General features: G+C 60.3%; 3 protein-coding genes across 3 annotated transcripts; 2 read left to right on the top strand and 1 right to left on the bottom strand.

The window, feature by feature from the left end:
- The first annotated feature begins 65 nt into the window (after positions 1-65).
- PLBD2 (phospholipase B domain containing 2) lies at positions 66-4,421 on the top strand. The gene is made up of 12 exons (XM_062504091.1): positions 66-292; positions 425-518; positions 603-761; positions 1,168-1,268; positions 1,666-1,880; positions 1,950-2,044; positions 2,116-2,276; positions 2,426-2,521; positions 2,814-2,885; positions 2,984-3,136; positions 3,244-3,406; positions 3,533-4,421. The coding sequence occupies exons 1-12, from the start codon at positions 66-68 to the stop codon at positions 3,698-3,700; spliced, it is 1,704 nt and encodes a 567-aa protein (XP_062360075.1). The 3' UTR covers positions 3,701-4,421.
- Positions 4,422-4,593: 172 nt separating this feature from the next.
- On the top strand, positions 4,594-8,995 carry SDSL (serine dehydratase like). Its single transcript, XM_062504373.1, has 10 exons — positions 4,594-4,956; positions 5,588-5,722; positions 6,504-6,549; positions 6,830-7,015; positions 7,119-7,158; positions 7,247-7,386; positions 7,636-7,724; positions 7,802-8,029; positions 8,111-8,235; positions 8,369-8,995. The coding sequence occupies exons 4-10, from the start codon at positions 6,848-6,850 to the stop codon at positions 8,560-8,562; spliced, it is 984 nt and encodes a 327-aa protein (XP_062360357.1). The 5' UTR covers positions 4,594-4,956; positions 5,588-5,722; positions 6,504-6,549; positions 6,830-6,847; the 3' UTR covers positions 8,563-8,995.
- A 3,810-nt stretch (positions 8,996-12,805) lies between these two features.
- On the bottom strand, positions 12,806-19,674 carry LHX5 (LIM homeobox 5). The gene is made up of 5 exons (XM_062504409.1): positions 19,027-19,674; positions 16,948-17,171; positions 15,432-15,709; positions 14,104-14,269; positions 12,806-13,173 (listed from the first exon to the last, which is right to left on the bottom strand). The coding sequence occupies exons 1-5, from the start codon at positions 19,197-19,199 to the stop codon at positions 12,806-12,808; spliced, it is 1,209 nt and encodes a 402-aa protein (XP_062360393.1). The 5' UTR covers positions 19,200-19,674.
- Between the last annotated feature and the right edge of the window lie 5,951 nt (positions 19,675-25,625).

Here is a 25,625-nt window from a genome sequence, read left to right as displayed (position 1 = left end):
TTCGCACGCGCCGGCGCGGGCGGGGGCGTGGCCCGTCCCCAGCCCCGCCCCTCGGTGTCCCCGCCATGGCGGCCCCGCGGGCGCTGCTGGTGGCCTGGTTCCTGTCCCCGTTCCTGTCCCCGCTCCTGTCCCCCCTGCTCTCCGCCGTCCCGGCCGGAGCAGCCCCGTCCCCGGTGCCCCGCAATGTCTCTGTGCTGCTGGAACCCGGCTCCGAGCGCCTGCGCGTCCTCCCCGGCCGCCACCCCTCCGCTGTGGCCTGGGCCAGCCTCGATGACCGCATCCAGCACGTCGGGTATGACCCGGGCTGGACGGGACGGGGCCGCATGGAGCCGTGCGGGGATGGGGGTGGCTGCGGGCGAGCCATGGTCGGTGGGTTGCCTCGTCCCACCCGTGTCCGTGACCCGCCGTGCCCGTGTCCCCACAGCTGGGCTTTCCTGGAGGTGGCCACCAACGCCTCGTACAATGACAGCCTGCAGGCCTACGCTGCTGGGCTCGCCGAGGCTGCCGTCACCGAGCAGGTAAGGGCGGACTCCTCCAGAAATGCGTGCCGTGGTGGCTCCCCGGGCTGTCCCCGCCGGTGACACCGCGGCCCTGTCCCCCAGCTGATGTACATGCACTGGATGAACACCATGGTGGGCTACTGTGGCCCCTTCAAGTACGAGAGCGAGTACTGCCAGAAGCTGCGGAACTACCTGGAGGCCAACCTGGCCTGGATGGAGGAGCAGATGGCGAAAGGGCAAGACACAGAGTACTGGCACCAGGTGAGAATAGGTAACCCCCACCCGGGGGGATCCCCCTGGATCCTCCTGAGCCTTTAATCCAGAGGACAGTACAGGGCAGCGAGCTGTCCTGGCCGAGCTCCAGGTAGGATGGCAGGGATGTGGTCATCCTCCTTCCTGGGGTGAGTAGACATGACTCATGATTTTCTTCTTGCCAGAGCCTCACATGCTGCAGTTGGGGTGCACAGGAGGTGATTCCGTCACCCTTGGCCATGGGTGCTGAGTTATGACCTTGATGACAGTGACATATCACCCCTGTCCCTCTGCAGTGGCGCTGAGACCCAGCTGATCTGCTCTGTCCCCTGGGGGAGTGGGGGAGCCTGTCCCCAAAAATCTCTCAGCTCACCTCTGGCAGGAGCCAGGTGCCAGCTCTGTCCCCTGTCCCCAGGTGCGCCTGGCCCTGCTGCAGCTGAAGGGGCTGGAGGACAGCTACAACAGGCGCCTGGACTTCCCCAGGGGCAGGATCACCCTGGCACCCTTCGGCTTCCTGTGAGCTCCTCCTCAGAGTTGGTGGAGGGTGGGGGGTGGTTGTCCCAGGGTTTGAAGTGCTGTGGGGACAATTCCTGCATGTCCAGGAACAGCCAGTTCTATTCCCAGTCCACTTTGTCCACCTCTTCTGGGCGCTTGTCTTCTGCTGCTGGGGCAGGATGGAGCCAAGGCAGGTTGTCCATGGGCAGGGTAGTGGGTTTCCCCCACAGCCCCTGCCTCAGTTTCCCCACTACTGTGCTCCCCCTTTCCTTCCTGCTCATGCTGCCAGGGTGCTCCCAGCCCAAGTTCCTGCTCTGGGGTGTGGTGGAGATGGACAGACAGGCAGAGAGCTCTGAGCCAGCTCAGCTCCAGGGCTGGGGCATCCCTCACCTGACATCTTATGCCTTGCTTCCCCCAGGCTGCTGCAGTTGGGAGGTGACCTGGAGGACCTGGAGTCTGCCCTAAACCGCTCCTCCCCGCAGCGTGTCCTGGGCTCGGGCTCCTGCTCAGCTCTCGTGAAGCTGCTGCCAGGCCACCAGGACCTGCTGGTGGCCCATGACACCTGGAGCTCCTACCAGGGCATGCTGCGCATCATCAAGAAGTACACGCTGCCCTTCCGCACCTCGGCCGGCGGTGCGTGGGCTGAGCTGGGGGGGCTGCGCCTCACACCTCCCTTCTGATCCCTCTGCATCCCCCCTCCAGGCAAGTCTCAGATCCCTGGGAGCATCCAGGTGTTCTCCTCCTACCCTGGCACCATCTTCTCCGTGGATGACTTCTACATCCTCAGCAGTGGGTTGGTGAGTGGGTCTGGTCCTCAGGGACCTCTCCCCTGGCCTTGCCGCCCTCCCCATCACTCCCTGCCCTGCAGGTCGCGCTGGAAACCACCATTGGAAACAACAACCCGGCCCTGTGGAAGTACCTGGACCCCCGGGGCAGTGTCCTGGAGTGGCTGAGGAACATTGTGGCCAACCGGCTGGCCCGCAGTGGGCCTGAGTGGGCCACGGTTTTCCGACGCTTCAACAGCGGCACGTGAGTGGGGCGGGATGGGATGGGATGGGATGGGATGGGATGGGATGGGATGGGATGGGATGGGGGCTGGGAGTTGGTCCTGGAGGGATGGGATCAGATGGAGGGTGCCCAGGCTGCCAGAGGGATGCATTCCTTGCTCTCCACGCCAGGTACAACAACCAGTGGATGGTGGTGGACTACAATGCCTTCACACCGGGCAGAGCCAGCCCGGCGCCAGGCGTGCTGACAGTGCTGGAACAGATCCCGTGAGTGGCTCCATTCCTCCCTGAGCTCCTGCTGTCTCCTCTTCCATCCCTTTGGGTTAGGGAAAGCCCAGAGGGTAGTGCCTGCCCAGCCCAGTGGGTGGTCACAGGGCAATGGGGTGTGTCTGTGACTAAAGGCTCTGGGGATGCTGGTACTGAGGTGATGGGTGGTCAGCACCTCTGGCTAGGCAGTGGGGACCCCCAGTATGTGTTACCCCCAACCTGGCATGTTCCCCACTATCCCCAGTGGCTTTTCTCCACTCTGTTCTGACCAGTGCTCTTCCTCCCAGCACAGGGGCCTGGTGGTGGTGGCTGATCAGACAGAGCTGCTGTACCAGCAGGACTACTGGGCCAGCTACAACGTGCCGTGAGTGCCACCCCTGCCTGTGGCCTACCCTGGAAAGAGGGGCAGCAGTGCTCACCTTGCACCCCCTTGGTGTCAACTTGCTGGGTTCCCCCACCCAGATATTTTGAAGAGATCTTCAATGCCAGTGGGAACCTGGAGCTGGTGAGGAAATACGGTGACTGGTTCACCTATGACAAGAACCCGCGTGCCCAGATCTTCCGGCGGAACCAGACGCTGGTCCACGACCTGGACTCCATGATCCGCCTGATGCGGTGCGTGCTGGGGACCCCCAGACCCGGGTGTTCCACCAAGGAATTCTCTGTGATCCATGGGTTTTTTTCCATGGCTTCACCCTGGCTCTCTCCCGGCCCTTCTGCAGGTCCAACAACTACCTGCAGGACCCGCTGTCGCGGTGCAGGGGCTGTGACCCCCCCCAGAACGCCGAGAACGCCATCTCGGCCCGCTCCGACCTCAACCCTTCCAACGGCACCTACCCCTTCCCTGCCCTGCGCCAGCGCTGCCACGGCGGCATCGACATGAAGGTGTGCGAGCCAGGCTGCCCTGGAGGGGCTCCCCTTTGGGGGTGCATCCCCCCCAGCAGCTCTCCTGGGCTGTGCAGCCCATTCCCGCTGCTGAGCCGCTGCCCTGGTTTGTGTCCCCGTCTGCAGGTCACCTCCTCGGGCATGGTCCCCACCTTTGGGCTGGTGGCAGTCAGCGGCCCCGCCTGGGACGATGTGCCCCCTTTCCGCTGGAGCACGTCCCCCTGCAGCTCCCTGCTCCACATGGGCCACCCCGACCTCTGGACCTTCCCCCCAGTCAAGGTCCACTGGGACTGAGCAGGCGCTGGTCCTGTCCGTCCATCCCTCCGTGGGCATCTGTCCTGTGGGGTACCCCTGTGTGGGGGCAGCTGGGTGTGGGGGGTCTCAGCTCCGTAATACACCCGGCCCCCCTGCTCTTTCTGCCTCTCAGGGTCCTGGCAGTGCTGCACAAGGGGCTGAGCCCAGCGTGGCCCCTCCCTGCCATGGGGCTCTCCAATCCCAATCCCAGACCTTTCCCTGGGTGCTGATGCTTGGTTTGAGGGGGGCTCTTCCCAGAAAAGGGGCATCCTGGGAGGCTGGGGCTCACCCATGGCACAGACAGGAGGGCGGTGAGCTGGTTTGGCTGTGGCAAATAAAGTGCTCTGTGCTGGTGGCTGTGCTTTGCTCTTTGCTGAGGTTCTCTGGTGGCTTCTGTTACGATTGGGTTCATGCAGGGGTCTTGCCCCCTCCCCATTAACAGGGTGATCTGCTTCTCTGCTGATGGGAGGGTGTGTGGCCAGTGAGGCTTTTGGGGTGCAGGCTTTGAAGGGTTCTCTGCTGCTGGAATGGGGGAGCCCCACTGCTCACCCCCCAGGAGTGGGAGTCTATCCTCATGCCTTTTGTCTTCCTTTCCTCTTGCACCTGTGTGCCCAGTCCCCAAAACCCGCGGTGCAAAATCCTCTTAGGCAGCTCCCTTGATCCGCTCTGCCTCGTTAGGAATAACGAGGTCATTACTGGGGGATTAATGAGCTGCGGCTCGGCAGCGCTTTGAAGGTGCCAGGTTCCCACCGGGGCTAGGGGCCCCTGGGGCTCCCGGGGGGCTGCGGGGGGGTGGGAGGGAGCAGGTCTGGGCTGTTGGGGTGCTGGCACCCCATAAAGCTGGGATGGGTGCCCTGGGCAAGGTGGGGTGTCCATACCCCACTGTGCTGGGACAGATTGCAGGTAAGTTAGGGATGGCAGAGACTGTGTCCCCTTGTGTCCCCATGGTGTGTGGGCTACTGTGAAAGGGGGGCTGCTTCTGGGGTCCCTGTGCCTCAGTTTCCCCAGATCATCATCAGTGGGTGAGGGAGCAGCAAGGAGGAACAGGGCATGCTGGAAATGTTGCGGTACTGCTGATTCCCGGTTTTTGTTTCCTTGAAAGTGGAAAAACAAACAAGAAGTTGTTAAATATCATCCCAGCTGCTGCCACAGTATCAGCCAGGGGCCCTGGCCAAGGGAAGTGACCAGGTGACAGCTTGGCATGCCTTCCTCAAGGCAGGGATGGAGCCAAAAAGGAGCAGCAGAGGGACAGGGAGGTGGGTATGGGGTGGAAGGGGCCTTGGAGCACCCCAGGACTGAGCTCAGCTGTGGTGTCCTCCCCAAGGGGGTCTCCAGCCTCGTCCCTGTCAGCTGGGGGAGGCTTCTTGCCCCCCTTTCCCAGATCCTGCTACTGTCCCACCCTCATGGAAGTGGCTGCAGTCTCTGCCTACTGTGAGGTGATGGGGGGGTCACTCCAAAGGCCCCCAGAGGGACAGGATCTGTGTTCCTTCCCCCCCCCCCCGATGCCCCCATTCAAGAAATCCTCCTCATTCCCCTCCTTTTCAGGCCCCTGTGTCCCAAAAGCAGTGTGGCTCTGTGTAGAGGTGCAGTGCTGTGTTCTGTGCTGGTCACTCGGGAGCCCAAGGGTGGTGTGGGCATCAAGGATGCTTTGTTGGCATCAAAGAGCTGCTGCAGAGCTCTCCCCCTGCCAGCAGTGGTGCTCTGTGGGGGTTTTGCAGCAGTTTGGAGTCAGGGGATCAAAATCCTCTATTCTGGTTTCACTGCTGTCTGCCTGGCACCAAGGCAGAACTGGGCACAGTGTGGGGGTTCCTAGTGCACCCTGTTTGGTGTGCGTTGGTTCCAGTGCAGTGTCCCCCCCTCGGGACTCCTTGTGCCCTCTGCTTCCAGGCTGCTTCAGCTTGGCCAGAGGAGCAGAGGAACTTTCTGCGGCTGCGGGGCTGCGGGCCAGGGCTGGGCCTTCCTCCAGGTCCCACCTTCCTCCTCCTTGCCTGCTGTGGACAGAACCAGCCCCTCAGAGCAGAGGTAGGACTTTTACCCTGGGGGTGTCACCAGGGCTGGGTGACAAGGAGGGGTCCCAGAGGAAAGGAGGGGGCTTTGCCTGCTTTGCCTGGGGGCTGCTGGACCTTGGGTCTGGGCCAGCCTCTGACTGGGTCACTTGGGACAGCCCCTCTCCAAGGGGTGCTCTTTGTCCCTGGAGTGCCTGGCATGGCCAGCTGGAGTGGGGGGAGCTGATCTCAGGGGTCTGCTCCAGCTGGAGGGGCCGAGATCCCCTGGGATGTGAAGCTTGGAGAGGATTTAAAGGCTGCCATGGGGTGAGGGCTTGGCAGGGTGAGCAGAGGGGTGTGATGGCTTGTTTGGAGGCCATGAGAAGTGTCTTGCCCGGGGGTTTGGCTGCCCTGGCTGCACCACGGGTTGAGGGACAAAATCCTAAAACCTTCTGGTACATGTTTTTGGCTGGACTCCATAATATCCAGTGCAAACCCTTGAGGGCCCCCAAAATAATTTGTGAGCTGCCTTTCCTCTTCTCCCATCTCCTGGGAGCCCGCATCCCATCTCCCGGGCATGTGAAAGCTGCCGGGATCTGGCTGGCGGGGCCACACGCGTTTGTCCCCGCCGGTCACCCGGCAGTGTGCCCGGCCATGGCCAGCCGCCTTCGGCTCCAGTCCAGCCCAGGGCTGAGCAAACAGCCCCGCCGGGGCAATGTCCGACCCCTGCCCCTTTGCCCTGCTGCGTGACTGAGCACAGGGACCTGGGGACACGGCACGGCCCCTCGGACGTCATCTCTGTCTCTCGTGTCCCGCAGGCTCGGCGGTGGCTGAGGACACGCAGCGAGGTTCCCGGGACACCAGGTATTCCCCATCCTTACAGGGTTACAGGGCAGGGTGTGCCCGGGACACCTGGGGATGTGGGGACCAGCAGGATAGGGGAGGGGGTGGCACAGCCTGTCCTGGGATATTCCAGGGAGAGCCCATCGGTGCTGCTGCATCCTAGAGACAGGAGGGGACACTGGGGACAGCCCTGTCCCTCCCGAGAGCCTCCTGTGCTCCGCACCGAGCCCGGATTGGGCATCGGGGCTGCGGGGGGGACCCGTGAGGAGCAGCTGGTGACTCCACCGCCTCTCCCGGGCAGAGATTCCATTGTCAGGCCATGGCAGCCCAGCCTGTCAGGGGCCAGAAGTCCTTCCACGTCATTACGCCCGTCCTGGAGAGTCTGCCCCTCTCCAAGGCCGTGGGCACCAAGGTCTTCATGAAGCTGGAGAACGTCCAGCCCTCGGGATCCTTCAAGATCCGGGGCATCGGGCACTTGTGCCAGGATGTGAGTGTGGGCATGGTGTGTGCAGGGGGCTGATCCTGCCTTCATGGGGGACACAGTGGGAGAACACAGCCGACCCCTCCCCTCTTCCTCTCCTGCCTTTCAGGCTGCCAAGAGGGGCTGCAACCACTTCGTCTGCTCCTCAGGTAACTGCATCCCGAGCTGGGGGGTGCTCCTGAGGAATCTGGGGATGTGCAGGGGGTCGAGCCCTGGCTGACCCCTCCCTTTGCCCAGGAGGAAACGCGGGTCTGGCAGCAGCTTACACAGCCCGGGAGCTGGGGCTGCCCATCACCGTGGTGGTCCCCAGCAGCAGCGGCCCCACGCCTGTGCGCAAACTGGAGGAACTGGGGGCGACTGTCGAGGTCTATGGAAAGGTACCCCCAAACGTGGGGTCTGGGGGGTCCAGAGGGGACTGAGCCTGATCTCAGCTGCTCGTTGGTGCTTGGCAAACCCCATCCCGAAACGTCCCCCTCCTGCATCCCCTGCACCCCAGCATCACAGCAGGGTCACCCTGGGAACTCCCACCCGTTCTGGTGTCCCCCAGCCTCACGGTGACAAGGGACCCATCCCGGGGTTGTGAGGGCTCTATGGAGCCCTGCTGAGCCCCCCCTTACCCCACCCAGGTGTGGGATGATGCCAACAGGAGAGCCCAGGAGCTGGCTAGGACAGAGGGCTGGGTCAACATCCCCCCCTTCGATCACCCCTTGGTGTGGTGAGTGCTGCCAGGACTCAGCTGCTGTCCCCGGTCCCGGGATCCAGGCTGGCATCCTCCCGCCCCTCACCCTGCAGGGAGGGTCACGCCAGCCTGGTCCGGGAGCTGAAGGACTCTCTGGAGGCCAAACCAGGCGCCATCGTGGTGGCGGTGGGCGGCGGGGGGCTGCTGGCCGGTGTCGTGGCCGGCCTGCACCAGGTGGGCTGGCGGGATGTCCCCATCATCGCCGCCGAGACCCAGGGAGCTCACAGCTTCCACGAGGCCCTCAAAGCCGGCCGGCTCGTCACCCTGCCCGACATCACCAGGTGAGCGGCCACGCGTGCAGCGAGCCGGCAGGGCTCGCTGAGGTGTCCTCGCCTTGACCGCCTTGTCCCCTCCTGTCCCAGCGTGGCCACATGCCTGGGAGCCAAGACGGTGACGGCGCGGGCGCTGGAGTGTGCCCGGGAGTGCCAGGTGATCTCGCAGGTGGTGGAGGACACGGAGGCTGTGCGGGCTGTGGAGCAGTTCCTGGGTGAGCGGGGGTGACGGGGACACCCGCGGGGGCACCGACACCCCGGAACCTTGTGGATTCGCTGGGGTCAGGGTGCTGGGCGAGCTCTCGCTCTGGGGGTGTCGGCGATGTCGCCCTGCTCTGTCCCGCACAGATGACGAGCGGATGCTGGTAGAGTCGGCGTGCGGGGCTCCCCTGGCCGTGCTCTACTCGGGGCGGCTGCAGAGGCTGCAGCGGGAGGGGAAGCTGCGGACCCCGCTGGACTCCGTGGTGCTCGTGGTGTGCGGAGGCAGCAACACCCACACGGCCCAGCTGCGGGCCCTGAAGAGCCAGCTGGGCATGGAGTGACAGCCGCCCCGGCGGTGGCAGGGCATGTGACAGAGCCGGCTGGCACGCTCTGCTTGCTTGCCCTCCCAAATAACCACAATAAAGCCTGGGGGCGCGGGGCCGGGCTCCTCACGTAGCCTTTTCCTTAGCACACAGCACCCGTGAAGGGATGGGGAAACTGAGGCACGGGGGTCTCGCTGCAGGTAGGGATGGAGCCAGGGCGGGACTGGGGTGCGCACATCCCACTTTTCCCCTGGGACATTTCAGGTATCCTTCCTACCCTCCCTCCCCCTGCTCCTGCCCAGGCTGTTTGGGCTGCAGCTCCCCGCCTCAATTAGCAAACGCTCCCAGTCTGACTAATTACTTTGCTACTGTCTTTATGCGTTATTATTGTAATGATTATTAATTAATACAATCTTCTCCCGTTCCTGCCACATTGGCTGTGGCCAGGCGAGAACAACGCTCTTGTTACGGTGATTTATCCGCGGGGATCCCCGGCCGGGTTTAACACCTGCAGGCTCCGAGGTGTTCAAACATATGGAAGGGATATACCCCATCCCAAACCCCCTAAGTTCCCTTTTCCCCCTATCCCACTCTTTTTCCCGCTCTCACTTTCCCCCAGGTTTTCCTGTTCTCCCACGTTTCCACTCTGTAGTGCTGTGTTTGCTCTTAGCCCTTTACTGTGGCGCCTCCTGGGGATATTTTTTTTTTGTACCTCTCAACACTTCTCCCCTCTCGTTCCTCCCATTCCGAGTGATGCGGGGTTTTGCTGGTTCCCCTGCTGAGCCTGTGCCCTGTGATGTTGGACAGGGAAAGGAGCCTTTTGCTGTCCCCAAGCCCCTCTCACACTCCTGTCTTTTGGAGCAGAAGGGCGTCAGCCCCAGGATCCGCTCACCTGCATCCCCCCACAAAGCCCTTTCCCCTGACCTGGCTGCCAACCCCCAGAACCCCCTCCCTGCTCTCAGCCCCTTGTCCGATACCTCCCATCAGCCAGGACACCTCCCCAGGTGCTTCGTGAAGGCCAAACCCCCATAAATCAAAACTTTGTCACTCCATCGTGAGCAATATCTTATGTAAAAAGGTGTTTCCAGGGAGCACCAAAGGCTGGAGAATCCTATTACGAGGCACACTATTAATTATAAAGAGTCAGCCCAACCTACTCCAGCTATTTTTTATCCCAGGTCCAAAACCTGATTACTTTCCACCTTCTGCAGACCTTCCCCTTCTGCAAAAAAAAAAAAAAAAGGCAAGAAGGTCAGGAAAAGAAAAAAAAAGGAAACTAATAGCAGTGGTGTTTGCCCAACAGCTTTTAAAAAGGAATTTATTCCCGCGAATCTGCTCGGGGTGGGGTCAGGAGCTCACGATGGTGACTCCTCAGCACGGTCCCACAGAAGGGTTATTGCTGCTGGTGACACGGGCGTGACTGTGGGGTTTGGGGTGACTCCCCCAAGCACCCCAACAGGGAGCTTTTCCCCTCCTTGCCTTCATGAGCAGGCACTTGGCCTTTGGGTGCCAGCCGGGGACATTGCTTTGGATGTCCCTGGCAGGACGTGAGGTGCAGGGTGACTGGGGACACCCCGGTGGGGTGGCATGGCCCCAGCCAGTGACCTGTGCTCACTCTGCAGCCGGAGACAGGCAGGAATCCTGAGTGCTGCTGCCTTCCCGGGACCTCTGGGGTGCTGGGGACCCCGGGTTTGGTTCCTGCACCCAGCTCGGAACTGCAGAGCTCCTCTTTGCCAGGGGATTATTCCTTGGGATCGTTTTCGCTTTGATGGCTGCTCCTGCTGAGTCCCATCCTCCTGCGAACCTCCAGCCTGAGAGGTGGCAGCTTGGAGCATCATCCCCAGTCCCTCCCGCAGCCTTTTCTGTCCGGGTCTCAGAGATGGGGTGTCCCAGCAGCCTAAAAAAAACCCCTCATCTCTATGTCTGTGGATTTTGAATTAGTAATGATAATAATATCATAGCAGCAACTGGTGTTCGCCCAGTGATTGACCATTTTATACTCCTCTAAATAATGCTGCGAGTGGGTTATTTACCAGCACATCGCCCTGTCCTTACAAAAAAAAGTACTCGTTACCTGCTAACAGCGACAACCTGGAAGTGCTGGAGCCCAGGGGGACAGCCAGTTGTGCTCCTGCCTCAGTTTCCCCATTTGTGAAAAGGGGGAAAGGGGGGGGGGGGGTACCGATGTCTGTGCTGGCCCCAGCTCCTGGCTGAGAGCTCACTCGGGGCTCGGCCTGGCTCGTTGGCCACCCCGTTATTAGTGCCAGTAATGGTACAGGAAGGATAAATTCCACCACTTGGCTGAACAGAGAAAATATGCAGAGAAGTGGCTGGCTCTCCATAAATCATCGATGCTCCGTGCTACAACCGAGCCAGGACTTAAAATTCAGGTCAGGAGAGAGGGACTCTCGTAAGCCAGCAAGGGAAGGTAATTTATTCTGTTTATATCGTTTTACTGCAAGACAAGGAGCGGGGGGAAGGCGGCGAGGTGTGTGTGGGGGGGAAACTCTGCCATGATTTTGCATTTTAAATATTAGTTCAGAGCTGCAGCCTGCCTGGGACCTTTTATTTTTGTATCTCAAGGGATAGAAAGCGGGAGAGAGAAAGGGAGTGAGCTGGGGTGCTGGGGAGGAGACCCACGCCCCCCTTCCTGCCACCAGTATGCCCAGGGAAAACGGGGGAAAAGCTGCTGGTGACATTGCTGAACCCCCACTCGGGGTGTCCCCCCGAGGTGCCCCTTGGGGTGCTCTACCAGCAGGGCTGCGGGTGCCCCTGGGCTGCTCTGGGAGGGTCTTGGGTGCCACTCAAGGAGAGAGGAATTGTGCATTGTGCTGTTGGGTGGGCAAAGATTCTCTGGGCTGGGTAATGTGCCCCTTCCCAGTGCCAGAGAGCTGTGGGCTTGGGGGGGAAATGGAGAGAGCTGGGGTGCCGGGGGGGGGGGGGGGGGGGAAGGGGGAAGAATGCAGCAGCGTCACCTTGTGCAGGTGTACATCACTCACCCAGGGGAGCGCTGGGAGTTGCTCACCTAGACCCCACTCAGGGCTGGGGGACAGTGGGGGAGCCTGGCCAGCTTTTCTCACGGTTTTGTGTTAAAACAAATTAAAATAAAATAAAATGAAAGGGACCAGGTGACCGAACAGTAGGTAACTAAAAGGTTTTTTATTCACATTGAACAACAAGAGCCATTCACACTAACAGCCTCCGCAAGAGGCAGCGGGGACAGGAAACCCACGACGCTTTCAGAAAACAACTTTTTTTCTTTCCTTTTCCATTCTCCTTCCTTTTATTCCCCCCCCCCCCTTCTCCCTACGCTCTCACCCCCCTCCCCGGTGCCATCCCCTCCCTGCCTTCAAAATAGAAAAATTCGGAGCCTCCGATGACTAAAGTACAATAAATAATCAGTAAACACAAAAACATACTTTATTTGTTTCTCCTTTATACAAAATAAAGAAACTAGAAGCAAAAACTATAATACATCCTTAAATTGGCGGAGCCTCTGGGAATCGTTGGGGTGGGACTCGGCGTCGAGGCTCGGGTGAAATTTCTGCTGTTGTGGTTGGGTCGGTTTAGTTCTGGGGTTTAATGTTTGTTTGGGGTTTTATTTTGTTGTCGTTGCGGTTTTTTCCTGTTTCCTCTTTCTGGTGTCTGTTGCACCACTTGGGAGCCCAATCCCAGTCAATCACTGGGGCAGCCCCGGGCCTGGCCCCCCCACCGCCAAAAACCGGCTCCGAACCCACCTTCTCCTCGGGGGAAAAAGGGAACAATAAAAACATGGGCAGGGAAGGGAAGCGGGAGGGGGGGGGGGGGTTATTCCTGCTATTCCCCATTTCCCCGCTCCTTCCTGTGGTAGGGGATAATTAAAAAGGATGCTAATTAGCAGGGGCGAGCCCTGCCGCAGCCCCCTCCCCCGGTGCCGCCGGGGCGGTGGGACCTGTGTCCAGGCGAGTTCAGCTTTGGTCCGAGAGGCGATGGTCCCGACGCCGGCGGGGTCTGCAGGGCTGGGCACCTTTCACTGCCCCCCAAAAAGTGTCGGGGGGAAGGTGCCGGGAGGGGGGGAGGTAGCGGGGTGACCCCAAGGTCCCGGAGCGTGCGGGGATGGCGAGGACGGGCGGATGCCGGGATGCGTTTTGGCATCGGGCTGGGAAGGGGCTCGGTCCGGCCACGGGGACGTGGGGCGAAGGGGGGACACGCGTGGGCTGGGGGGGACCGGGGGGGGGGTTTTTTCCCCCCGCACACACGCACACGCGTGCCCAGGCCGGGCCTACCAGACCGCCGCCTCGCTGAGCTCCGGGTTGGGGTGCGACAGAGCGCCGCTGTAGCCGCTATTGCTGGACATGGAGAAGGGAGGGCTGGGCCCCCCGCTGAAGACCTCCCCCGGAATGGGGTGCAGAGAGCCGGTCATGCCCGGCTCGGGGCTGGGGGTGTCGGGGTGCGAGATCATATCCGTGTACCTTTGGTTTTCTGAGGAGTGGTGTCCGCTTAGGGGGGGCTCCAAGGGTCCCAGGGGTGTGGAGCCGGGTCCTGAGTTCTGAAGGTAGCTGGAGTCGGCCGGGGACTGGGCTTGGGAGGGCGGCCCGTGGGGGAAAAAGTCATAGTTGCCTCCCGGCCCGTAGTAGTCACCTTGGTAATCTGTGGGGAGGAAGGGAAAAAAGGATGGATCTGGTCTCCTGGGCTAAAAAACTCCAGAAATCTCGCTGCACCCCAAGCCCTGCCCTGACCCCTCCAAAACGCTCTGCTGGCTCCCAAAGAGCGGGTGGGATTTGAGCCCAACCTGAGAGAAATGAGCGCGCACTAAGAGTCGCAATGCCCATCCCTTTGCCCAGTCTGGAGTGAGAGAGGGCGAGGAATCCGGGTTGGGAGAGGTGAGGGGGCCGGGAAAATGGGCTCAGTTTAGTGTTTGATTAATGGGGAGAAAAAAAATAACATGTATCTATTTTTTATATGTATATAAAAAAGGGAATGGGGAAAAGATAGATATAAAAAGAAGGGGCAAAAATAAATACCGAACGGGAAAAATGTATATACTGGGAAAATATAGATGTACATTGGAGAAATTATATATAATTGGAAAAAATCCATATATATATATATAATGTGGAATTCATATATGCGTTTAAGCAGCTTGGAAGGGCTCTAGAAACTAACTTCAGGGCAACAAGGGGTGCCTGGAAAGCCCCTGGTCAGATGGGAGGCTTTGGAAATGCAGCTTTTGGGGGAGCTGGGGGACAGGGGAGGAGCGGGGCCGCCCCCCTGAGCCCACCCCGTCCCGTCGGGGCAGCGGGGGCGGCCGGGCCGCACTGACCTTCCATATGCTGCGGGCCCGGGAGGTAATTGGAACAAATGCGGCCTGAAAGGGGGACAAAAGCCCCGCAGCTGGGGCTTTGTTCGCGGGAGAGCGGCCCCGCAACGCCGGAGGGGGGGGGGGGGGAGCGTGGGAGTGCGTGGAGCTCGCTGTGGGCACCCGTGTGTGCATGGGCGGGGGGAAAGGGGAAACCCGCGGAGAACGGAACAAAGGAGAAGGGGGGACACAGGGCAGGGACCCCGCGGGCCGGCCCTCACCTCCGTAGTACGTGTAGGGCGTGGAGCCGAGCATCTCGGACTCGTCGAGGCGGCCGCCGAGGGGCCGCATCCTGCGGGGGCTGCGGAAGAACGCGTGCCGGCGGGCGCCCAGCGCGCTCAGCTGCTTCATCCGCCGCTCCTTCGACCGACGGTTCTGGAACCACACCTGCGGCCGGGACGGTGTCAGTGCCCACCGCGGATGGGCGAGCAGGGACCCCTCTGGCTCAGCGACATCCCAGCCCCCGAAGGCTGCGAGAGGAAATCTCGCACCCACAGGGGTTTTCCAATATCTGGTTTGGTTTTTTGTTTTAGCGACACCGACCCCTCCTTCCTGCTGCTGCTGCCGCCTCAGAAAGTACATGGGCACACCGCACCCCTCAAATGACCAGGTTATTTAAAACCTGCCCCTCCTTCCCCCAGCAGCATCCCCTCGTGCACATCCTCAGCCTCTCTGTCCCTGCAGCTGGAAAATGCAGGAGGCGGAAATTCCCCCTACGGATAGGGGTAAGAAGGGAGGAAACGAGGGAAGGAAAAAGGGGACAGGACTCTGGATCATGGCAGAGGCAGGCAAGAAAGCGGGGAGAGCAGGGGGATGAGCACCTGGGGCAGCAGGCAGGGAGTCAGAACAGCCGGCCGTGAGGATGGGAATAAAAGGGAAAGGGGAGATGCCTCTCCACGGGCATTGCCTCTTCCGAACCCCACGTCTCAGCAGCCTGGTGGGGCGTCTGGATAAATGTGTCACTCCCCCGGGGATGGGGAAGCTCAGGGGTACGAGCACAGCACTCTCCTGCGGGATTTGTGCTCCCCTCTGCCAGAAGCCGGGAATCGCAGCTCCGCTCCCGGCAAAGCCGGAGAGTCCTCCCCTATTAATGCCTCTATTAAAGCCCATTAATCCCTCCATTTCCGCAGGGATTTTCTTCGCGGGGGCAGTGCGGTGAGGAAGCGCCGGCTGCCTGCAGAGCGCGATGGATGCTCCTCGCTTCCTCGCAAGGCTGTGCCATCTCCGGGCACACCGGGGATCCCGCTCGGCCCCGCTCCAAACCAGGCTGCCTCACGTTTTGGGAATGGTTTTCATCCCTTCCCGTGGGCTGCGGGATCCCCTCTCACCCACGAGAGCGTGGGGGGGCGGGGGGGGTGGCTGCAGGGCTGGGCCTGAGGTGACGCTGGCAGGGGACAAATGGGGTTCGCCCGTTCCCGTTCCTTGAGGGACCAAGCTCGGTGTCCCAACCCCTTCCCGGCACCCGGGGGAGAACTCTCACAGCCCTGAACTATCTGGGCTCCTACCGGGACCCCTTCTCCTCCCTCCCGGTGGGCTGGGGCTGTCCTACCTGGATGACTCTCATGTTGAGGCCGGTCTCCTGGGCCAGCTGCTCCCGGATGTGGCGGGTGGGTTTGGGGGTGGCGGCGAAGGCAGCTTTGAGGGTCTCCAGCTGCTTGGCTTTAATGGTGGTGCGGGGCCCCCTCCGCTTGGTGCCCGAGTTCTGCTCCTCGTTCTCGTTGTTGGTGGTCTCCTTGTCCGAGGAGGTCGAGTTGTCCGTCTCCTTGGTGTCGTCCTGCATGGGGTCCTGGAGATCCGGGGACAAACTCCTGTCTGTACATGAGGACACTGTAAAGGAGACCCAGAGAGGAAAGGGGGGGTGGATGACTTAGGGGCGAGACTGACCCCCCTCTCCTGTGTCCTCCCCGGCCCACCCGGCCCGCCTGCTTTCCAGGAGAGGGGTTGGGGGGTGCTGGAGAGCAGCAAGGGGCGCGGACGGCCTCTGCCCCGCTGGTTCCTCTAAAGCATCACCCCCCAACACCACGCGGAGCTCCGGGCAAAAGCAAAAAGTGCACCGTGTGGTGCCGGCGGGGGGGGGGGGGGGGGGGGGGGACGACGACGAGCTGGGGAGGGGGTGATCCCCCAGACCCACCGCTGCCCCCCACTCTCCCCCTCTATCCCCGTGCCGGGAAGCGGGATGCGCCACTGGGAAAAATGCAACCGGTCCCCATCGGGGTTTGGGGAGTCCCCGGTCACTGCCTCGAGCCTGGCTCACCCCCCGCCCCCGGCCACCGTGTTCCCCCCGGGGACCCTGCAGCCAGCACCCCCCCAAGGCCAAGCTCTACTCGCCTCGCTCACAGCAGCGGCCCCACTGACTGGCGTGGCAGGATCCGGCCCCGGGTGCTGGACGGAGAGAGAGCCCACGGAAGGGGGTGAGCAGGGGCGCCCGGCATGGCTGGGACAGCAGGAGGGGGCCTGGCCCTGCTCTCCTGACGCAGAGACAGCTTCCAAGGAAGTCAAATGGGAGCTTTGCCTCTGGGTGAAAGGAGGCGAAGGATCAGGCCCACGGCGCGGGGGGACCGGGCACACTCGCAGGGGGGGCTCTGGGGAGCGAGGGGCTCCCGAGCCAGCCTTGGGGGGATCCTGGCTCCCCCCGTCCCGCATCCCCGCTGCCGGAGGGGCCGTGTGCGGGACAGGAGCCAAGGCTGGAGCGGGGAGCTCATCCCACGCGTGTCCGCGTCCCACGTGCGGGTGTCACGGAGGATTCCACCCTGTTCGAAGCCTTTCACCCCAAGTCACGCCCTCCCCGGACGGATCAACTGGCTGAGGGGTGCAGCGCCTCACCCCACAAATCCAAACCTCCTGCCCGGCCGGGAGGTGCCTCCGCCGGGCGGTACCGGCAGCTCGGGACTTGAGCCCGGCGCTCTCGGGGCTGCCCGCTCCTGCCGGCGCTGCTGGCAGGGATGCCCGGGGAATCCGGGATGGCCGTGGGGTGCAGCCCCTCACCCCACAAATCCAAACCTCCTGCCCGGCCGGGAGGTGCCGCCGGGAGGAACTGAGAGGTGGGCGGGCTGAGCCGCTCGTACCTGAGTTGAGGCTGCCTTCCTTCAAACTGGGAGAGTTCAAATAATCCTCTTTGCAAACAAATTTGTTCTCGTCGATGATATAGAGTTCCTCGCCCGTGGAGAGCTGCTTGTTGCAGACCATGCAGGTGAAACAGTTCAGGTGAAAGACTTTATTCCGGGCTTTCCGGACGAGGTCACTGGGAGAAATCCCTTGGGAGCAGCCGGCACATTTGGTACCAAACCTCCTGGGAACGGGGAAAAAAGCGAGAGCTGGAGCCCCGGCAAAGATGGGCTGCGGCGGGGGGGGGAGAGGGGGGGGTCTGTGTGTGCGTGCTGTACCGAGCCCCCCTCCTCAAATCCCACCGCGGGAGCCCTGGTTCTCCAGCACCTCCCGATGGAAGATGTGGGGGAACAGCAGAACTGCGCCTTTGGGGCGAGGATGAGGAGAGCCTTTATCCCCGCGCAGCCCTGGCGCTGGGCTGCTGGCAAAGCGCGACTTTGGGGTGTCCCCACCCGCGGGGAACACACACGGGGGAGAATTCTCTCCCGGATTTGGTCCCAGGAGGGACGCGCGGGAGGGGAGAGCGGCCGGGGGTCTCCTCCGCATTCCGCGGGGCAGGATTTCATTCCAACCCGTGCCTCCCGGGAGGGGAACGCGGGGCTCCGGCCTGAAAATCCCGTGGGGAAAACGGGGCTGATCACGGCCGGAGAGACGGGAAAAGGGAGCGGCGGGTGCGGGGATCAGAACAACGGGCAGCGGAGGAGGGGGCTGCGCTCCCCAAAGCATCCTATGGTCCCAAGCCCGGCATCCAGTCCCCGTCTCGCTCTCCCGAGGAGGAATTTTTCCAGGTAGCGAAGAGTGTTTTGTAAGTCTCCGGGTTTCCTTTCCTTCCCAGAGAGGGTCCGGGTTTAGGTAGGTTTTTGGCTATTTTTCCCCAGGAGATTATAAAAAAAAAAAAAAGAAAAAAAGAAAAAAAAAATCCAGGGAATCCGAATCGGCTGGGAACGATCTCCCAGGGGTAAAAAAAAAAAAAAACAAAACAAAAAAAAAAAAACAAAAAAAAAACCAAAAACAAAACTAAACAACCAAAACCTGCCACAAATCCCACAAAGCAAAATCCAAACCCCCACAAAAAAGCAACAACAAGAGCGAAACGTAAAACCCACAGCAAAATAAAACAACAACAACAAAAAATTCCAACAAAACCGCCCAAACCAACCGAACAAACAAAAAAGAAAATAACACAAGAAAACAAAACAAAACAAAAAAACAAAAAGAAACCCCAAAAAAACCCCCAAACAAAAATAAAACCAAACCCCTCAATCCCCAAAGCAAACAAAACAAAAAAAATCCCTACCGAAACAAAACATCTGCCCCTAGGACAGGGAGCAGGGGCTGTCACTGCCAGGTCCCCGAGGTCCCCGGGGGCTTTCAGGCCGCGGGGCGCCCACGCAGGGTCCCCCCTTTTTTCCCCTCGGGCCGTGGCACAACTTGTGCCTCCCTGGCTGCTCCCCTGACGTTGATGTAGTGCGAGCATTAGGAGTCATAAGTCACGGCCCCCCCTCTGCCACGCCGGCCCCTGATTTCCTCCCGGCACCTTATCGCGGTCATTAGGGGCGTTTAAGGTGCGCGGGTGGGGGGAGGTTTTGGCCACCGATTTTAAGCGGGGCCTGCGGTCCCGGGAGGGGAGCTCGGGGAGCTCGGGGAGCTCGGGGAGCCGGGCCCGGAGCGGGGCACACAGCGGGTCCCCCGATGGCCACCGAGGCCTGTCGCCACGGGGCGGGAGGTGACAGCGGCGGAGCGGGGCTGGCGAGGGAAGGTCGTGGCGAGATGGGGAGGGGGGGCACAGCATCGTCGCCCCAACCTCAGGTTGAAGCAGCGACCGCAGCGAAGCCACCGGGTCCCCCCGTGGTTCTCCAGGGCCGGGGGCTGCTCCCGACCGAGCCGTGGGGCACGGGCGGTGCGAAGCCCCGACAGCGAGCGAAGGGAGAGACCCCCCTGAGCTCCCCACAGCTACGGGGGACACCCCAGAGAGGCAGGGGAGGCGGTGAGGAGCTCCGCACCCTCCGCTCCCCGCTGCGCTGGGGATGAGGACTCACCTGAAAAAGTCATTTTTGCAGTAGAGTTTCCCTTCCCTGGAGAAGCATTTCTCGGTCAGGTTGCACTTGCACTCGCAGCACTGGACGCATTTGATGTGCCATGCCCTGTCCAAGACGTTCAGCAGGAACCGGTCCAAAATCGGCCTCTCGCAGCCCGCACAATGCACCATCATAACCTCCGCCGGGGGATGGAGACGCTCAAAAGGAGAAGCCAGCCCCGCGCCGGCACACGGCGGCGGCAAAAAAAAGGAAAAAAAACCCCACAAAATCCAACAAAACCAAACCAAAAAGCAACAAAACAAAACAAAAATCCACCCCAAAACAAACAAACGATCAAAAAAAGCAGGGGGAAATAATGCAAAAGTAAAATTAAATAGCAAAATTAAAAAAAAAAGAAAGAAAGAAAAAAAAGGCAGGGGAAAAAAATCAAATCAAGTGAAATTAAATGGAAAGAAATCAAATAAAAGGGAATAAAATAAAGGAGGATAAAATAAAATAAAAACAAAAAACCCCAAAGAAAATAAAATCGAATGAAATAAAATAAAATAAAATAAACCCCTAAAAAAATACAGAAGACGGAATAACAAAAAATTCAGGGGAGGGCAGCGGGGCGGCTGTCAAGTTCTTCTCCCTCTTCTCTCCGGAGCCTCGACGACGGCAGGGAAAAAACGACGCCCCCCCCCGCCAAAACAATCCGAACCACCCCCGAGAAATAATAACAGCAATAATACTAAGCGCCCCCCGAAATCGCCCTGCGGTGCTTGCGGAGCGGCCCGGGAGCCGGCGGAGCGGCGGCCGCGCTGCTGGCGGGCTCTGCGGCAGCGGGCGCGGCGGGAGGGGTGCATGAACCCCCCCCTGCAGCCGGCAGCCCCGGTGCCTCGCTGTGCTCCGCCGCCGCCGCGCCGCCACTCTCATGCTGTCCCCATCGCCAGCTTTGTCCCCCGCCTTAGTAATTCGCGCATCCTTATTCAGATTTGGTGACGCCGAGGGCCGCGTCAGCCGGGATGCGGCCAATGGGAGGGCGGTAACCATGGCAACCTCTTAATTTATAGCATATCTAAATTGGCTCCAGCCTTGTGCTTGGCACAGAGGGAAAAAAACAACGCGCCTCTATTGTTGAGGGTGGCTTGTACCTGGGCCGCGAAGTGAGTACGCACCTGGCTGGGGGGCCTGGGGGGCACGGTCAAAAAAAAAAAAAACCGCTGGCCCGCCGTTTTTCCTTTAATTTTAATTTTAATTGGCATTTGTTTCTTTTCAAGGGATGCTCGGGGAGGAGTTGGGGGGCCCGAGTTGCATCACCTGTTTTTTGGGGGGGTTACATCAGTTTCGCACAAGGGCAAGAGACGCTTTTGTCTGGAAGAGCAACAAGTGGGAAAAAGAAGAGCCTGGGGGGGGGGATGTATTTGGGAGGGGGGATGGGTTGGTGGCGATGGGGAGGAGGCCGGGGGCTCCTTCCCGCAGCGGAACGGGATGAAAAGTTCCCCCCGGAGGAATGCGGCCCCCCCGAGCCCCCCGGGCCCGCCGCCCCCTCGGTCCTTCCCCGCTGGGCGCTCCCGGCGGGGCCGGGATGTCCCGGGGGACCGGCGGCCGCTCCCCCTCCCCACACTGAGTTTTCTCTTTAATTCCAGGTGCGGCGGAGCTGAGACCCCCGCGGGAGGGACGGGGGCCAGGAGCGGCCCCGGCCTGGGGTCAGGGAGGGTTTTGGGGAGGAAGATCCAGCCTGGGGCCGGGGGCTGCTGCAGGGTCCCTGTGTTTCCCGGGGATTTCGGAAGGGCACGAAGCAGTTCTGGGGTCCGGCCGTGCGGGGAGGAGGAGGAAAGCGGCGGGGCAGGTGAAGGCCGAAGCTTCCTTCCCATTCCCCGTCATTTCCTTTAGCCAAAATACCTGAATTTTTATATTAAAAAACACACTTTTTTTTTTAAATTTTTTTCTCTCGCTCCTGTCCGAAATAACCCGTGGCTGTGGAGCATCCTGGTGCCGGGAAATGCTCCTAATAACGGCAAAAAATCATCAAGAAATCCCCCAAAACCCCCCACCTCAAAATCCTAATAAATTCGCCACGGCACGAGGGTATCGGCGGGAAGTGGAGCAGGTTTTGTGTGTAGGGATGTCTGTGTAAAGAGGAAGAATCGAAATAAGAAAATACACAGAGAGAAGAGATTGAGGGAGGAAAAATAAAAGAGAAGGAAAAGGGAAATAAAAAAATTGAAAAAGCGCAGGAGGAAAAGGAGAAAATATATGCAGGAAAAGAAGAGATAGAGAAATGGAAAGGAAAAGAGAGAGTGAGGAAAAATAAATTCACGGAAACGAAAAAGGAAGTAACTAAGAAGAGAGGAAAACCATAGAAAGATGAAGAAAAAAAAATAAGAGAAAGGTGAAGAAGCAAAGAAATAAGAAATAAATGAACGAAAGAAAAAATACACAAATAAAGAAGTCAAGGAAGAAGAGGCGGGGGGAAATGAAGGGGGGAAAAAAGGAAAAGGAAAAATAAACGGAGGAAAGAAATTAAAAGACAAAAAGAACGGCGAGAATAGAAAAGAATGGAAACCAAGAGGGAAGGGCGAAGGAAAAGCGCCAGAGCGAGGGGGCAAGGAAGAGGAGGAGGAAGAAAAGAAAACAAAGACTGAAGGAAGAAAAAGCCAGGGAAGAGAGAAGAAAGGAAATGAAAACTGCAACGAGTTAAAAAGGGAAGAAACGGGCAAGAAAGGCGAAGGCACGGGAAGGAGAAGGAGGAGGGACCGGACCCACAGCCGATCGCTGCCGGGCTCCCGCCGGGATCTGCCCAAGTTTGCGGCATTCCCTGGGCGCTTCAGAGGAATTCGGGAGCCGTGGAGCGGTGCGGGATGTGCGGGATGTGCGGGATGTGCGGGGATGTGCGGGGATGTGCGGGGCTCGCTCCCACCGCAGCCTCCGCCGATTTCGGGGCAGGATCCAGCCAGGGCATCGGGAGCATCGGGCAGGCCCCGCTTCCCGCACGGCGGAGAAAAGCCGGGATATTGAGGGGCTGGAGCTCCGCGGCCGCACGCGTGTCCCGTCCCGGGGTAGGGATGCGCGCTCGCACGGGACCAGCTCCGCTCGGGGCCGGAGTGCGGCTGATCCACGTCCCGCACCCTGTGGATAAACCCACGGGTAATCTGGACCACATGGATAGTCCGTGCGGGCTGTTGTTCGTGCCCACGCACCCGCGCTGCTCTCCCGCGGCCCCGCACATCCCCCCGGGTCCCCTCCCGGCCACCCTCTGCTCCTCCACACCGAGCCGGGACCCCAGCTGGGGACTCCAGCCCGTCCCCTGCTCCCCGCGGCCGCTCTCGGCTCCTTTTTCGTTTGAAAGTCAAGGAATAAATAAATCCAAGAGGAAAGGGAGGAGGGGAAAAATCACCCCGAGCCCCAAGAAACTCCCCCCAGCCACATTCCCCTATGGTAACAGATGGTAATTCAGGGCCCGTAAGACCGCCTATATGTAACTAATAAACCTTTTGTGTTTTAACAGGGTAATGCGTGGAGAAGCAGCGTCGCTTATACAAGATGTTGATGGAATTTGCTATATTATTAAAGGCAAAAAAAAAAAAATCCCCTTTCAAGAATAAAGTGTATCAACTTCCAACACAACAGACGGCAGAGGGATAACTGAAACAGACAAAAGACAAACAAGATAATAATCTGTTTCCAATCAGTTAAGCCCTGTAGAATTTGTAATACGCGGTTTGCATATTCCCCCTGTGTTTTGTAATTAATTATCTATCTGTTCGGATGCTCCGCCGCCGACTTTGTAGATATTACCAACTATTTTTGGGGTTGTAGGCGGTGATCACGCCGGGAAAGGAGCGCGGAGCGGGGCCGGGCTGGGCCGAGGATGCCGAGCCCGGGCGCGGTGGGAGGCGGCGGCTCCGCGCTGCTCCGCGCTGCTCCGCGGGGCCGCTCCCCCCGCGCTCCCCTCCTTTCCCCCGGTAAGAGGGGGGACGGGGCAGGTTTTAACATTAAACAAACCCAGCAAGCATCTCTTCGCCGGGCCATAGGCGTTTCTGAGTGACTGCGTTACAAATTGTAAATTTAAATAGCTCACAGGATTCATTACCTCCCGCGTCTGATTTCACCCAGCCGTGAAAAATTGTCCTGGTGTACCACTGAGAAAGGGTTTGCTGCAAAGAGCCACAGTCTAATCACCAGCTTTCTCTCGCCAACAAAAGTGTAATTATTTTGTTTTGGGTGTAAATATAACCCACGGTACAAAAAAAAAAAAAAAAAAAAAAAAAAAAAAGGAAAAAAGATAAACCTCCAGCAGCGTCTGAATGCATTATAGGGCTGTTTAAAAAGATCCGTCCTAAATTAACACCAAGGTTAAAAGGGGAAGGCAGCTGGGACATGGAAATTTCCGTATTATTGGGGCGGGGGGCACAAGAGGTGAGTGTGAGTGTGAGTGCGAGCATGCAGAGCGCCGGTGAACAATGCGGGCCCCCCGCCCCGCACAAAGCCCCACGCAGCCCCCACCCACGGCTCCTTCTCCCCTCCTCCCCATCCCGCAAAAGGGGCCCGAGGAAGGTGCCGGGAAGAGAGGGGATGCCCCAGTTCTTCGCTCCCCAACCGTGTTGCTGGAATCGCCGGGGGGGTGTGAAAAAGAAAAAGAAAACAAACAAACCAAACCCTCCAGCCGCACTGCAGCCTGAATACAAACGAACAACCGGGCGATTTTTAATTCGGGTTTTTACCCCGTTTAGTTCATTTTAACGAATTTTTGTTTCCTTCCCTCCGAGCTCCGGCACGGGGTTTCGGTGGAAGAAAAGGCACAGAACGAGCGGCGATGCCGGCGGCAGAAAGAAGCCCCGGGAGAGGCGGAGCGGTCGCGGGACCGGGTTGTGTTGAGGCGGTTTAATGGGGAAAAAAAACAAAGCGAAACAAAACCAAAAAAAAACAGGAAAAAAAATTTCCAAACCAAAGTGAAGACTCAAAAAATCTCCAGCGGGGTCGGAGAAGCGGGCGCCGCCGGCGGTCGCGGGGCTCGGAGAGCCGTCGGTGCGAGCTCGGTGCTCTGCGCGGTTCCCGGAGAGCCCCGAGACCCCGCGGGACCCCGGCCGGGGCTGCCGCTCCCGGGTCTGGGGGCATCCAGCGCCGAGCCAGGGGCCGCTTCTCCCTGCTCCCCTCGACCTTTCCACAGCCACCCCACCACCTTCTCCACAGCCATTTTAACCAGTTCCCTTTTTTTTTTTTTTTTTTCCCCCTGCGGGTTGCGGTAATTGGCGAAGCTTTAATTGCACCCCCAGCCCTTCCTGGCTCCAGCACGATCCCGGGACCCCCATTCCCACCTCCCCGACGGTTCCCCGGGGTTAAGCCGGCCCTGGCTCGGGGTGCCGCTCCACGCAGAGCCGGCTGTGGATGCCGAACCGCGGGTGGGCAAAGCCTGGCTGTGAGCAGCGCGTGTTGATAGGAACGAGCCGGAGACGGGCAAACCCAGACCTTCGGAAACTTAGTGACTTGAGGGGGATTGCGGCAAAGAACTCGCTTCAAATTTCCTCGGGTGATCCCCGGCCCGCTACAGCCTCCCGTCGATGCGACCGCCCCCCCGGAGGGGCTGCTAGAGCCGTTCCCACCCGCTCCCCCCGCCGCCTCCCCGCTAATGAGCGTGTGTGTTGACACGGCGAGGCGATGCCCCCGTTTGCTTTTGTTTGGGAGGTGTGAAAGAGGGAATCTGCATGAGAAAAGCCGGCGGCAACCGCAGAGCTCCGCATAGCAGCGGCGGGACGGAGCGAACCGGTGCGTGGGGAGCCCGCCCTGGCGGGGCAGAAGCCCCCGGAGCGAAGGGGGCCGGGGGGGACACGGGGGAAAGGGGCTGTGGAGCTGGCGGCCAGGCGGGGAGGGGAAGGGAAGGGAAGGGAAGGGAAGGGAAGGGAAGGGAAGGGAAGGGAAGGGAAGGGAAGGGAAGGGAAGGGAAGGGAAGGGAAGGGAAGGGAAGGGAAGGGAGCTCGCCGCGGTGCTCCCGTCGGGGGTCGTGGCTGAGCAGGGCACTGGCAAGGGTCTCACCCCGGGAACACCCAAAGCTGTCGGGCTGTGGGGTGACCCCCAGAAGCTGCGCTCCTCTGGGTGCTCCTCCCTCCCTCGGGTTTGTTTGGGAAGGAGGGAGGGGGGGCCGCTCGGCCCCACCTGCGGGCGGGATGAGGAGAGCGCTGCGCTCACACCTCGCTGCTAGCGGGCACAGCGGGGGGACACGCGGGGGGACACGGGGGGGACACACGGGGGGGCCGAGCACGCCCCGGAGCCACGCGGAGCCAAGGGGGCCGGCATGGGAAGGGGGGCAGCTCCACGGGAGGGGTGAGGGGGCGGTTTCCAGGAGGAAAGCAGAGCAGGAACGCCGCTCCTTGCCTTCCATGTCCCGAGTGGAAGAGGAGTCCCGCTCCATCTGACAGCGATGCCTTGGGCAGGGCTGAGCCCCGGGCGTGCAGGAACGCTGCTGGGATCGCGGCCCCGAGCCCTTCCCGGCCCTGGCCCCTTCGGTGTCCCCTTCGGTGTCCCCTTCTGTGTCCCCTTCGGTGTCCCCGCTGTCCCGCCGGAGCCCCGGAGCTCTCCAGGGTGCTGAACCGCGCGGCTCCGCCGGGCCCGGCCCCGGC

Source organism: Cinclus cinclus, chromosome 17 (assembly GCF_963662255.1).
Source record: "Cinclus cinclus chromosome 17, bCinCin1.1, whole genome shotgun sequence".
In the NCBI taxonomy this organism is placed as follows: Eukaryota; Metazoa; Chordata; class Aves; order Passeriformes; family Cinclidae; genus Cinclus; species Cinclus cinclus.
This window is presented reverse-complemented; position numbering and strand designations above follow the sequence as displayed.